This window comes from Nymphaea colorata, chromosome 6 (genome assembly GCF_008831285.2).
Source record: "Nymphaea colorata isolate Beijing-Zhang1983 chromosome 6, ASM883128v2, whole genome shotgun sequence".
NCBI classification, from domain to species: Eukaryota; Viridiplantae; Streptophyta; class Magnoliopsida; order Nymphaeales; family Nymphaeaceae; genus Nymphaea; species Nymphaea colorata.
Window position 1 is genome coordinate 24,957,438 of NC_045143.1, and position 12,984 is coordinate 24,970,421.

Sequence of the window (12,984 nt, forward strand, 5' to 3'; positions counted from 1 at the left end):
AAAAGGTGGTCAAGCCCCTGGTAACGGTGGCTGTTCGCACAAGGCTCCAAGAAAAGCTAATCTAAAGCCTAGCAGCAAATACCATCAACGTCATCATCTTCTGGCTTGTCAACCTTGCCTGAACTTGTTTGATATATTTGGACTAGTAGGTGAGCTGGCCTTTCAACTGAGACAAGCTTCTTATTTGGAGAAAAAAAATGTCAAACCATGCACCATTAGAAGGAAAATACATTTTGTCTAGTAGGCTCTTGGCCGACACAACTTGAGCAAAGCATGCAGTATGTCAATGTCCTTGATCTGCTTTCTAAAAAATGATGGTTATCTCAAGCTTTGGTTGAGCTTTAGGCAATGTGACTGTGGGTAGTACTTGCATGTTTCTAACATTACGAGTTGTTAACTGTTAGATCTGGACCAATTTTTTTGGAGGGTCATTTTAAACTGTTAATGCATGATTGTCTTGCATGATTGCTTATTGTCCTGCATTCTTCTATCTGGACAGCACCTTCCTATTTGTGACACCATCTATTGCAGGTTGGTTTTTTAAGTGATAACAGGCGCATGAATGTGGCTGTGACACGAGCAAGAAGACATTGTTGCCTTGTATGTGACTCAGAGACTGTTAGCCATGATAGTTTCTTAAAGCGTTTGGTGGAGTACTTCGAGGAGCATGGAGAGTATCTCAGTGCCTCAGAGTTCACCCAAGATTAAACTTGAAACCAAGATGTTTCAGGGAGAGGAGAACCCTCAACGTTAGCTGCAAGGGAATATGCTTCTAGACTCACTTATTATAACCAACGTTTGGCAATGCAATTCATCTTCTATATTTAGTGCACATTAGAGAATTTGTGGATCTTTGAAGCGGTTTGAACGGCTTCTTTCTGAAGGTGAACTTTTGGAATTAATAACATTCATTGGCACAGATACGCAAGCATCCCATGTACTTCCACCCAGCTTTGTTGACATAGGTACATCCAGCCTCCAGGTCAATGTTATTACTCGAAAAGAAATATATTGATTCTTGAAGCTGATCATGTCAATGGCTTTAAGAAGAGAGATTTATGTTGTTATGCTGCATGTCTGTTGTATTGAAAAATTAGTTGCGTTATCTATCAGCAGTCAGATTTTCATTTTCTATCCTAACAAAATTCACTACTAAAAAAGTTCAAGGATCTTTTTCTTTTTCCAGCTTAGAAAAATTAAATTTCGTCTTGTTAAAATATTTTTTTTCTTGTATGAGGACAACCACGCACTATGCAGATAGTGTCAAAGAAAGAGAAAACATTGTAATACGACCGTTTTGTCTGCACAAATCATGAAATGAGGGCCAATTAGTTAATTTTTATTCTTCCAACATATTTATTTCTTCACTTAAAGCTACATTTGTGTCCTGAGCTGACTGTTGGCCGATTTTTCACTCAATGCATTAGAATCTTTGATGCCACTCCATGTGTACAGACACGTCCATTTTCATTTGCACCAATTGCTTGAGAATGTACATCTATTCGTGATGGGGCAACATACCCTTCTGGTAGCTCAGATATCATGTTATGAATCTTCTCATATACATCACAAGATGTTTAACACCAAAGAATAACACCTCGTGCGTATGTGTTAACATGCCACTTAGTGGAAAAAGGAGGAAAGTTACTTTAACAAGTACTACACTTAAGTACGATTCTTAACCCAAAATTCTGCTTGGGAAGTCTCTGGTTTTACCATAAGAAGCCTGCATATGTATATATATATATGTAAGGTTCGGCTGTGTTGACGGGTTTTGTTGTTCGGGTCCGGATCCGTACCCGATCCGGTTTGTCCTAATTAGGACTACTTATACTTCTGTAAACCCTAATCTTTGTGTTAATGAAGTGTTGAAGAGAGAGAGTGTCTGGAGGCTAGTGGGCCCAGACCTCCTCACCCGTGGTTTTTCTTCCCTCGAGTTGAGGGTTTTCCACGTTACATCCGTGTGCTTTCTTCTTCTCTCGTGCACATTTTGTTTCTACATGGTATCAGAGCCGTCGGACTTAATCTGTTTTTTGTTCTATGGTTGCGAAGTTCCAACCCTGACTGCCGCCGCCGCTACCACCGTCGCCGTCGCTACCACCACCGCCGCCGCTGCCCTTGCTGCGCCGCCGCTGCCCTTGCTGCGCCGCCGCTGCCCTGGCCGTGACCGTGACCACCGCCGCTGTCGCCGCACCGTGGCCGTGACCGTGACCGCCGCCGCTGCCCTTGCTGCCCCGCCGTGGCTGTGACCGCTGCTGCGTCGCTGGTGTCGTGACTGTCGACGCCAACGTCTCTGCTGACGCCTCCGCCGCCGCCGACGTCCGACCACCGACGCCGACGTCCGCCGCCGTCGCCTCTTCTCGGCGCGCGCTGCCAAGCGCGGCCCTCTGCTTCCGCCGCGTCCTGCTGCTTCCGCAGCTCCCGCCCTTCCGCCGTTGATCCCCGACTGCGTCATCTCACCTCTTCTCTCGGTTGCTGTTGTGTGTGTTCTTTGGCAGCCACTTCTACCTCGTGATCATGGCTGACTCGTCTTCTTCTTCAGTCAACACTACTCTGCCTGATGTTGTGTCTGCGCGGACTGATCATGTACCGGTTCAGGTTACCACCATTCAACTTACCAAGGAGAACTATTCCCGATGGTCTGCTGCGATTACCATGGGGATTGCTGGGCGAGGACGCATTGCCTATGTGAATGGGAGAAAGGTTGAACCTGCTGCAGATAGTCTGGCTTGGGATACATGGTTTCTTGAAGACAACCAGGTCAAAACCTGGATTGTCAATTCAGTGTCCCCGGATATCCAACCCCTCATTCTTCGTAAGAAGACTGCAAGGGATATGTGGATTATTTTGGAGCAGATGTATGGCCAAAAGAAAAGGAAAGTTCGTGTGTATCAACTTATGAAGGATGTGTATTCCCTGCGACAAGGTGCTCTCTCGGTTGCAGACTTTTATGCAGCATTAAAATCTAAGTGGGAGGACCTTGACTATCACTCTGATATTCCATAGAGGTGTCCTCACGACCAGATGCAGTACATGACTGATAAATGGGAAAACAGGGTATTCCTTTTCTTATCTGGACTGAATGATGACTTTGAAAATATAAGGGGTCAGATTCTTAACTCTGACGAATCATTTAGTATTGAAGATGTCTATTCCCGTGTTGAAGCTGAAGAACAGAGAAGGCTGCTCTCTAGTGGACGAAAGGGGGAAGAACAGTCTGCCTATGTTAGCCGTGCCCCTGTTGGAACTCCTCGTTCTTCCCGAAAATGTACTCATTGCAAAAAACTTGGTCATACTAGGGATTTTTGTTGGGACCTGTATCCAGAGAAGAAGGATAGTAGGGGGAGGTCTTCGAGTGGGAAGAAGCCTGTATCGTCTGCAACAAGTCTGAGTGATGGGAAAGGTTCTATTTCTGCAGAGCAGATTCGTGAGCTACGAGCATATTTGAGCAAGATTGATGTTGGTCAGGCAGATACACCAGATGAGGTGAAGATCAATCAGGCATTGGCTGTTTCAGGGGGAGAAGGTACTTCTTCTATGGGTGAATGGATTGTTCACAGCGGTGCCACTCATCACATGACTGGCAACCCCAAGCTTTTCCATGACTACAAGCTATCCTCGGGAAAGGAACGTGTGTCCCTTGCCGATGGTTCCTTTACTTCAGTGGCAGGGAAAGGGAGTCTTTCCTTGTTAAATAATTTTTTAGTTCATGATGCCTTACATGTTCCTCATCTTCCCTTAAATTTGTTATCTGTTAGTAAGATTACCAAGGAACTGAAGTGTGAGCTTATATTTTCTGAAAAACGTTGTGTTTTGCAGGACTTGGTGACAGGGAAGAGGATTGGGATTGGTTTGGTGTCTGATGGGCTGTATCGGCTTCCTATACGCGTTGTCACAGCTCTTATGTCAGCAGTCTGCAGAACAGAGAAGAAGGAGGAAGAGTGTCGTCAGTTATTTTTGTTTTGGCATGAACGCCTTGGTCATCTCCCATTTGGGATTTTGCAACATTTGTTCCCTGAACTATGTTCTAGTTTAAACATTTCCATGTTATCATGTGATGTGTGTCAGTTTGCGAAGCATGTTAGAGCTTCTTATCCAATTTCAAATAGTCGTTCTAATAAAGCTTTCTCCTTGGTTCATTCTGATGTGTGGGGGCCCTCGGGCATTCATTCTCGTGGTGGTTTTCAATACTTTATAACCTTTATAGATGATTATTCAAGATGTACCTTTGTGTATTTGTTGAAAGATCGTAGTGAGGTGCCTCACATTATTGAAACTTTCATCCTCCTAGTGGAAAACCAATATGGACATTCTGTCAAGACTTTTCGGTCTGATAATGCTCGTGAATATCTGTGTCTCACTGTTGAAGAATTCTTTCGAAAGAGGGGGATTGTTCATGAGACATCCTGTAGTTATACCCCCCCTCAAAATGGGGTTGCTGAGAGGAAAAATCGTCAGTTGCTCAATGTCACCCGAGCCATACTGTTCCAAAGACATCTCCCAAAATACTATTGGGGTGATGCAATCCTTACTAGTGTCTACTTGATTAATCGCATGCCCACTCGTGTGCTAAAGGGTCATACTCCATACTCTATGCTTCCAGGGAGTAGTCAACCTTTTCATCTTCCTCCTCGAGTCTTTGGATGTGTGTGTTTCATACATAACCACAGCCCCAATGTAAAAAAACTTGATCCCAAATCTATTAAGAGCGTCTTTCTTGGGTATTCTTCCACTCAAAAAGGTTATAAATGTCTAGATCCTACCACTGGTCGTCTTCACATTACCAAAGATGTCACATTCTTGGAACATGTTTCCTATTTTGGTGAGAATTCTCTTCAGGGGGAGAAATTAATGTCTAAGGAAGAGTATTCTCCCACACAGGAAATTCAGTTTACAGACTTTATGGATTACAGGCGTGAAGAGAATCCTGTTGCCAAGGTGCTTGGCAAAGATGAAGATGGCAAAGATGAAGAGGGGACGACTACTGATGTACATGAACAGGAGAAGGAGGGAGAGCATCCTTTGGTGACAGAACAAGAGGGTAATCGTATGTTTGGACAGGTGTATTCCAGGAGAAGAGCTTGTACTGACAAGGTGATTGATGATGAGGAGGTTACACCGAATCCCAATCCTACTTCTTCCTTGGATGATCCAAGTCGTGTTCAGAAGCAAGATGTTGGAAAAGAAAAGGAGGATCTTCCTATTGCCTTGAGAAAGGGGGTCAGGTCATGTACCCAGCACCCTATTGGTAACTTCGTATCTTACTCTAGATTGAGCACTGACTATAAATGTTTTGTATCCTCCTTGGCTGTGGTTGTGATTCCCAGGAATGCTACAGAGGCTCAGGGTGACACTAAGTGGTCTCATGCAATGAAAGAAGAGATGGAAGCTTTAGACAGAAATCAGACATGGGAGGTGGTTGATATTCCTGAAGCAGCCCACTTGGTTGGGTCGAAGTGGGTCTACACTGTTAAGTACAAACCAGATGGTAGCATTGAAAGGTATAAAGCACGATTGGTGGCCAAGGGGTTCAGTCAGAAATATGAGATCGACTACTTAGAGACGTTTGCTCCTGTTGCAAAGATGAAGACTGTTAGAGTTATTATTTCATTGGCGGTGCTGAAGGGTTGGGAGATGTGCCAACTTGATGTAAAAAATGTCTTTCTCAATGGAGATCTCGAAGAGGAAGTGTACATGTGCATGCCACCAGGTTTTGAGAAGCCTGGAAAATGTTGTAAATTGAAGAAAGCTTTGTATGGGCTGAAACAGTCTCCCCGAGCATGGTTTGAACGGCTCAGACTTGTTATGAAGAAACATGGCTACAAACAAGGAAATGGAGATCATACCCTGTTTGTAAAGAGAAGAGAGAGTAAAGTTACTCTACTATTGGTTTATGTTGATGATATGATTGTTACAGGTGATGATAAGGAAGAGATAGCAAGATTAAAGGGTTTACTATCTACTGAATTCGATCTAAAAGATCTTGGTAAGCTGAAGTATTTTCTGGGTATTGAAATTGCTAGATCAGGTACAACTCTTGTACTTAGTCAAAGGAAGTATACCCTGGATCTACTAAAGGAGACAGGAAAACTGGGATGCAGACCAGCCTCTACTCCTATAGATGCTGGGCATAAACTTGGTAGCAAAGATGGAGAACTGTTGGGTGAAGAAGCTAAAGGGAGATATCAACGTCTAGTTGGCAAACTGATTTATCTCACTCTGACTAGACCTGATATCACATTTGCTGTAAATGTGATGAGCCAGTTCATGCATGCACCTACAGATATGCACTTGAAGGCTGTAGATAGAATTTTGTGCTACTTGAAGAAGAATCCCGGAAAGGGACTTCTATATGTGCAACAAAGATCTATTGAAGTTGAAGGGTATTCTGATGCAGACTGGGCAGGCTGTGTTGACACCAGAAGATCTACTTCAGGATACTGCGTCTACTTGGGGGGAAATTTGGTTGTTTGGAGAAGCAAGAGACAAGATGTGTGTTCCCGCTCGAGTGCAGAGGCTGAATATAGGGCTGTGGCTACTGGGGTATCAGAATTGTTATGGCTGAAGATCTTACTGACAGATATTGGAATAGAGATTGAAGGGCCTATGAGGATGTATTGTGATAATAAGTCTGCAATTAACTTGGCTAACAACCCGGTTCTTCATGATCGAACAAAGCATGTGGAGATCGACCGTCACTTCATCAGAGAAAGAATTGATGCTAAGGAATTGACGCTACCTTACATGAAGTCTGAAGACCAAACTGCTGATGTCCTAACCAAGGCCTTAAGTGTAACTCCATTTGAGAGAAATGTATCCAAGTTGGGCATGTTTGATATGTATGCCCAACTTGAGGGGGAGTGTTGACGGGTTTTGTTGTTCGGGTCCGGATCCGTACCCGATCCGGTTTGTCCTAATTAGGACTACTTATACTTCTGTAAACCCTAATCTTTGTGTTAATGAAGTGTTGAAGAGAGAGAGTGTCTGGAGGCTAGTGGGCACCAGACCTCCTCACCCGTGGTTTTTCTTCCCTCGAGTTGAGGGTTTTCCACGTTACATCCGTGTGCTTTCTTCTTCTCTCGTGCACATTTTGTTTCTACAGGCTGCATTACAATCATTTCAAAAAAAAAAAAAAGGAAACAGTAATAATGTTTATAACATGTGCAGATGTAATTACTATTTCAGCTTGAAAGCATGCCTGACTTTTTATGCCCATAATAGTGAAGTTCACCCAACTGAAAAAGATTCACAGGAACAGCAATATGTTAGATACACTGATGAAGACCTTATCATAAGAAAAAATGGAGCTCGTTAAAACTTGATAGGTATTTTGCTAATTGACGATTGGTAAATAGGTCGAATGCTATGTAAGAAAATTACTCCTTCTATGAGAATGGGAATAAAAAATGAATGGAGCTGAGTCCATTTTTATTTGGGAGGATTCCTTTATATTAAATTCACTTTATTATAGAAAGTCAAGTGTGTTTGAGTAAAGTTGTTTATGCTTATTTATTATTTGTGTTATATTATTTAAGTTGGAGACGCTTTGCGTTGTAAATTAGATTATTTTAGTCACGGAAAACTTTTTGTTTTTTTATAAGAAGGTTCTTCTACGTGCCTGTGGGTGTGTGAAGTGGACAATGAGTTTCTTCTACCATCAAGGAGGATGAGTTTTTGTATGCAAAGAGGAAGTAATTCCTTAACTTTGAGTACTTGAAAAATCATCTGGTAATCGATTTCACTTGTTGAATTTATTGTTTCGTCTCATCTTCAAGCTAGGGTTTTCCACGTACACTAGTGTATGCCCTTTGTGGGATCTTTTTTATGTTTTCTTACATCTATATATTTGACTATACGTTATATGAAATTTTAGTAATTTCATAAGATTTAGTGTTTAAAGGGTTTTATATTTGGATGCTAACTCCTTAGTATCCATGAAATTTTAAAGTATTATACATAAAAGAAAAGTCTTCCACACTTTTGGATATCTCTCCAATAATTCTCTACTCAAATTCTCCATTTCCGTTCAAGATGGTTCTCAAGGTACCAAATTTAGACGCATTCAAGCTTGCCTTAGTTGAATCCGACAAGCAATCAATTTCCATTTTCACAGATGGTTTCTAACCCTTAATACAGTTTTACATATAAATTTGATTTCCTATATATGGAAATCCTTAACCAACTGACAAGAACACTCATCATTTCCTAGAATAACAACTTGGTCATATTAACTAAAATAAGATTATGTCTGCCGGCTTCTGCTTATTCACTTCCTTTTGAGCATTAAATCCTAGCACTGTCCTAAAACTGTGTTTTTGATTCTAAGGAAAGCACTCACAGCTTGTTGATGCCTGTGAAAGCAATCAATGATTCGATTCTTTGTTAACGGTAGCTTTTCTGCGCCACCATAAAAGCAGAAAGCAATAACCTCTTTACAATAATAGTAAAATAGGCAGAAGAGGAGTAAAGACTACCCAATGTATTATAGATCTGAAAAGAGCAAACTGAAAAAAAGGGAAGTGGTGGGGCATGTATACCTTGCTTATTTTGTGGATCATGGATCTCTCATCTGCCGTGATTGATGCCAACAAATCTGAATGCAATCCAAAATGATAACGTTAGTATTAAACCTGAAGTCAGATCTAGGTCAGATCCAAATCAAGCAGGAAAATATGGAGTATTCTGCATCCAAAATGAAGGTGTTACAGTAGATCCTACAAGTAATGACAAAATTAAATGTGTTCTTCGGTGGAAAAATTGGATTTAGCTAGATTGGTTCCCATTTTGAGTTTAAACAGGGGTCCGGCTTTAAGTTCTTTCTGATGAAATTTGACTCAGCGGGCTTGAATATATCCAATATGAATTGCACCTGATTTGAGTACTCCTTGTGAATTCAACTCCTTAATGGGATTACTGGTCTATCTATCCATCCATATGCAATCCATTTGCAGATCTTTGTACAGTTTACAATAAAAAACGTACTGATTGGCTGATAGAATGATTAGCATAATAAAGATCAACTTGGAATGTCCCATTTAGTGGATCTGCATTTTGGTCCAAAACCACAAGTATGAAGATAGACAACAACATGATAGACTCATATTTAACCTGTACGTCCGGTTAGTACTGCATTTAAGGTCCTATCTCCTGTCAACATATACTTCAATGCGCGTGAAGAAAAATGATAACACTGTAGAAAGAAAAAGGTCTGCCACATTGGCGAACCTACATGTGTGCCTGTGTGGGCAACTGACCACATGGCTCTTATGGGTTCTAAACTGATAATTAAGCTTGACATGGGTTTTCGACGTATATATGAGGAGAGGAGCCCATATTGGACCTAAGTCCATGCCACCAGAATTTTCATTTGATTATGAGTCAGTTATGAGTCGCCTAACCATGCATTTGGCCACTGATGATAAAATCTATTGTTCTCACCTTAAGCCATCACTTAGCGCCCCTTAACAAAAAATTTCTAGGTCTTTAGCTCTACCGGTGAATCATAATAGCAGACACAATGCCACCATATAAAAAGGAGAAAGAGTGATGATCTGGACGCAAGTGTTTGGACCATAGAGTTGAACATGTCAGATGTAGCTCTAAATTTAGCACGCATTACAGGAGAGAAATTTTGTTTTTTAGTTTTGCTTTATCATGTGGGAGACAAGACGGCCCAAAAGACATAATTAACCTATAAGCAGCTATCTAGTTGCGTGCAATCTGTTTGTAGAAAAAATAGGCCGTCCTTGAAAGAGGGATGGAAACGGCCCAAGACAGAGAGTTTAATTTGCCTCTTCCATGCAACACCCATTCAAATAAGCAATTTTCTTAGTTTTAAAAGGACTTGTCCAAAACTTCTCTACTTGGCATCCAAAGAGTGAGTGTGATTGAATATTGTCTATTTGATCTCAAGAGGCATAACATAGTTGGTCGCCTGAAAACCACATGTTACCAGTTTAACTCATGGCACCAAAAATCATATGGCAGCAGCTGGGGTTATGTAGGGAGCGGGCAGGGAACATGAAACTCTCACTTTTTAGAAAATAAGAAATTTACATACTAAAATATTGAAAAATTATATTTTGATTCCCGTTAAAATTTTAAGACTGTGTTTTGGCCTTCTAGCTTCACAGTTGGGCAGCCGAGTGGGGCACTGAACTGAGAGTACACTACACTGTTTCCGTTCCAGGCCCTAAAGCAATTATGGACCCATCAATGCCCTTGGTTCTTGTCCCACTCAGCACTCTAGATATTGTTTTTTATATGTATACCTTTTTTGCTTTTGAGAGGTGACGTGCCTGGTTGAGCAAGTGATAGATTGATTCGAAAATGCACGCATGCATGCACGCACAAAGTGGTTCAACCGAAGGAACCACCTCCCATGTGGGAGGGGTCTTATAAACTCAAGCTTTTCATTAATTTGGTTGAAATTTGTTGACCCACTTAACCGGATTAAATGAGACCAGAGGCAATCTTTACCACTTGATTTATCCTGCTTTATCCGGAAAAGCAGGTGGCGAACGTTAAGACTCCGAAGGCATCTACAGTACAACTTTATTCGGCTTCAAAAACTACCAGGGGCAGTCTTTTTTGTTGTTGTGTGTGGGGGTGGGTAGGTGACCTTCTTTTCTTTGAAGTTTCGATTCTTTCACCTGCAAACTTTTTTGATGCTCCTAGTGCCATCAAGGGTGGAGTAAAAAAATTTTCAAAAAAGAATCAATTCTAAATTTTTCATCAACTATTATGTCTTGCTTTCACTATTTACAGTGTAGAAGATAGTGCCCACAAGAATCTAACTGACGACTGAACTTTCACCAGCCCCCAAATTGAAAAGCTCCCCTCAGAGTAATTTATTGAGTAATAATAAAAGTGTACACAATTCCATCAAGTACTCTAGTTAATATGATTTGGGTACTGAAAATCAACCCATGTTTCACATAGTTATCGAACAATTATTGTCGTTAGCCAAGATAAAACAGTTTTTATGACAAAGCACTCACTCGCAAATCGAATTGTAGGGGATCAGCCTTCGTCAAACCCTCTGCAAGACCTGGCGGTGTTGGGGGTGGGGGCAGTTGGTCAGCTCAGCAGTCGAGCCCGGCCGATGGATTGAAATCCACTTGGATGATAAATGTGCACTCATTTGGTTTGTTTAATTATAATTTCAAGCAAACCCTTGAAATTATAATTGGGGAAGGTAAATTAGTCTCGGTAGTTAAAAGCGAGAGGTTGGTCTGTTTAACCACTCTGTTCGGTGTGTATATATATATATATATATGTATATGTATATATATACGTGCCAATAACAAGAATGTGACAGTAATGTCAATGTAGTGGTAAATCCATATTGGATAAAAGTTGACCTCATTTTCCACGCGTCCGTAAATCCATCTATTTTTGTAGTGACCCTTTAATTGAACGAGTGTGCAGCTTTGACTTTCAAGGGTCTGGATCTCATGTGGATCCAAATACAAGTCATGCTTTGATGCGTTGTTCCTGGACCGAGGTTCGTCATCTGAGTGCTTGTACAGACAACAAGAACAATATTTGATGGCAAGGATCTTTGCTTTTTGGCTTTTTTTTTCAGTTTTTTATATGTCAAGATTGATGGACAATTTAGTGGATCTATGTACATTTAGATCCAACACTGAATTCCAATCACTCGGGCATTTTTAGTTTTCAGCTTTTCTTTTCAACTTTATGTTACCATTGACTTCTTTGATCCATTAACATTAAGATTCTGATTAGCGTTGGATAAGACAACTTCTCACCGAATCAGAACATGACCAGTAATTTTGGCCAGAGGGGCACTAATTCAAAAACTTCAGGGGCACATATTATAAATAATCAAATATTTCAAGCCGATATATTTGTGGGGCTGGTGTGGGCATCTCGGCACTGCTGCTTGGGGCTGGTTAACTATTAAGTTTGGGATATTCTAACGTTGCATCTAGATATGCCAATTCACCTAATTTTGGAACCAAATGTGGTAGAATACGAAGGGGCCATGCATCTAATCCAAAAAAAAAATTGTTAAGTTCACTTGAAAATGTGTTTTATAATCTACCCTATTTTTTAGGACAGATGCATGCATGGAACAACAACATATCGTTCCTTCTCAAACAGCCTTGAAGTTCCAAGGCTTACACTAGTTTTCATTTCAAACTGTGTTTGATTGCCAATTTTCCAGCTGGCATCTCCCTAGCCACAACAATTCCATTTGGTGGGTCCCACTGTCGTGCCTACGAGCGAACGAACATTCCATGGACCCCCAGTGGCCTTTCGTTGGATGAGCCTGCGTGCAGGTCTGGTCCAAGGAAAATGTCTGGGGTCCTGATTTTTAATAATTTGCTACCGAAAGATACTAGTTTAAGAAGTATTAGATTTGAAGGACATCAGCACATAATAAACCAAATTATGTGGGAGTTTGGGTGAGCATGAGGAAATCCTATGTCTGGCTGCTTTTGTGCTTGAGTTGGAGGCCACAGTACACCTCAACTCAGGGATGGAGCCAAGGTAGGGTTCACATGGGCCTTAGCCCCACCTCAATTTTTTAAAAAATAAATTTTATATATAAATTTTATAAAATTTCATTTGTTTATATAAAAATTTTGAAAAATAGTATTTCAGTCCTAGTCAAAATTCAAAAACTCTAGTTTAGCTTCCCTCATAAAAATTTTTTGACTCCGCCCCTACCTCAACTAGTGTATTGCTTCCCCTTTATTGGCACAAGGGATTGCATGGTATCCATACCACTCAAACCAGCGACTGCTCGCCTACTAGCTACTAGCCCAAGTACGCATGAACATCATGAGTTCAATGACTCAGCATGGCATGTCTCTGGCTACAAAGTAGGAATTGAGTGGTAGTGTTTATTTTCTTGTCAAAAGGGAGTTTTACCGACATAAAAACTGGCATTCGCTGCAAAAGATTACCTCTCTTACTTTACTCGTAAGAGCAATCACTCTGCACTGATTGTTCTTA

General features: G+C 41.1%; 2 protein-coding genes across 3 annotated transcripts in view; both read left to right on the top strand.

Annotated features, from left to right (window-relative positions):
- Positions 1 to 1,112, top strand: part of LOC116256012 (uncharacterized) — a 121,747-nt gene extending 120,635 nt beyond the window's left edge. For both annotated transcript variants that reach the window (XM_050078494.1, XM_031632127.2), the window contains one exon: positions 532 to 1,112. In XM_050078494.1, coding sequence (XP_049934451.1) covers positions 532 to 708 — 177 coding nt within the window. In that variant the 3' untranslated portion in view covers positions 709 to 1,112. The remainder of the gene's footprint in view (positions 1 to 531) is intronic.
- Positions 1,113 to 2,058: 946 nt separating this feature from the next.
- Positions 2,059 to 3,939, top strand: LOC126410157 (uncharacterized). Its single transcript, XM_050078397.1, has 2 exons — positions 2,059 to 3,526; positions 3,820 to 3,939. The coding sequence occupies exons 1-2, from the start codon at positions 3,025 to 3,027 to the stop codon at positions 3,861 to 3,863; spliced, it is 546 nt and encodes a 181-aa protein (XP_049934354.1). The 5' UTR covers positions 2,059 to 3,024; the 3' UTR covers positions 3,864 to 3,939.
- The last annotated feature ends 9,045 nt before the right edge of the window (positions 3,940 to 12,984 follow it).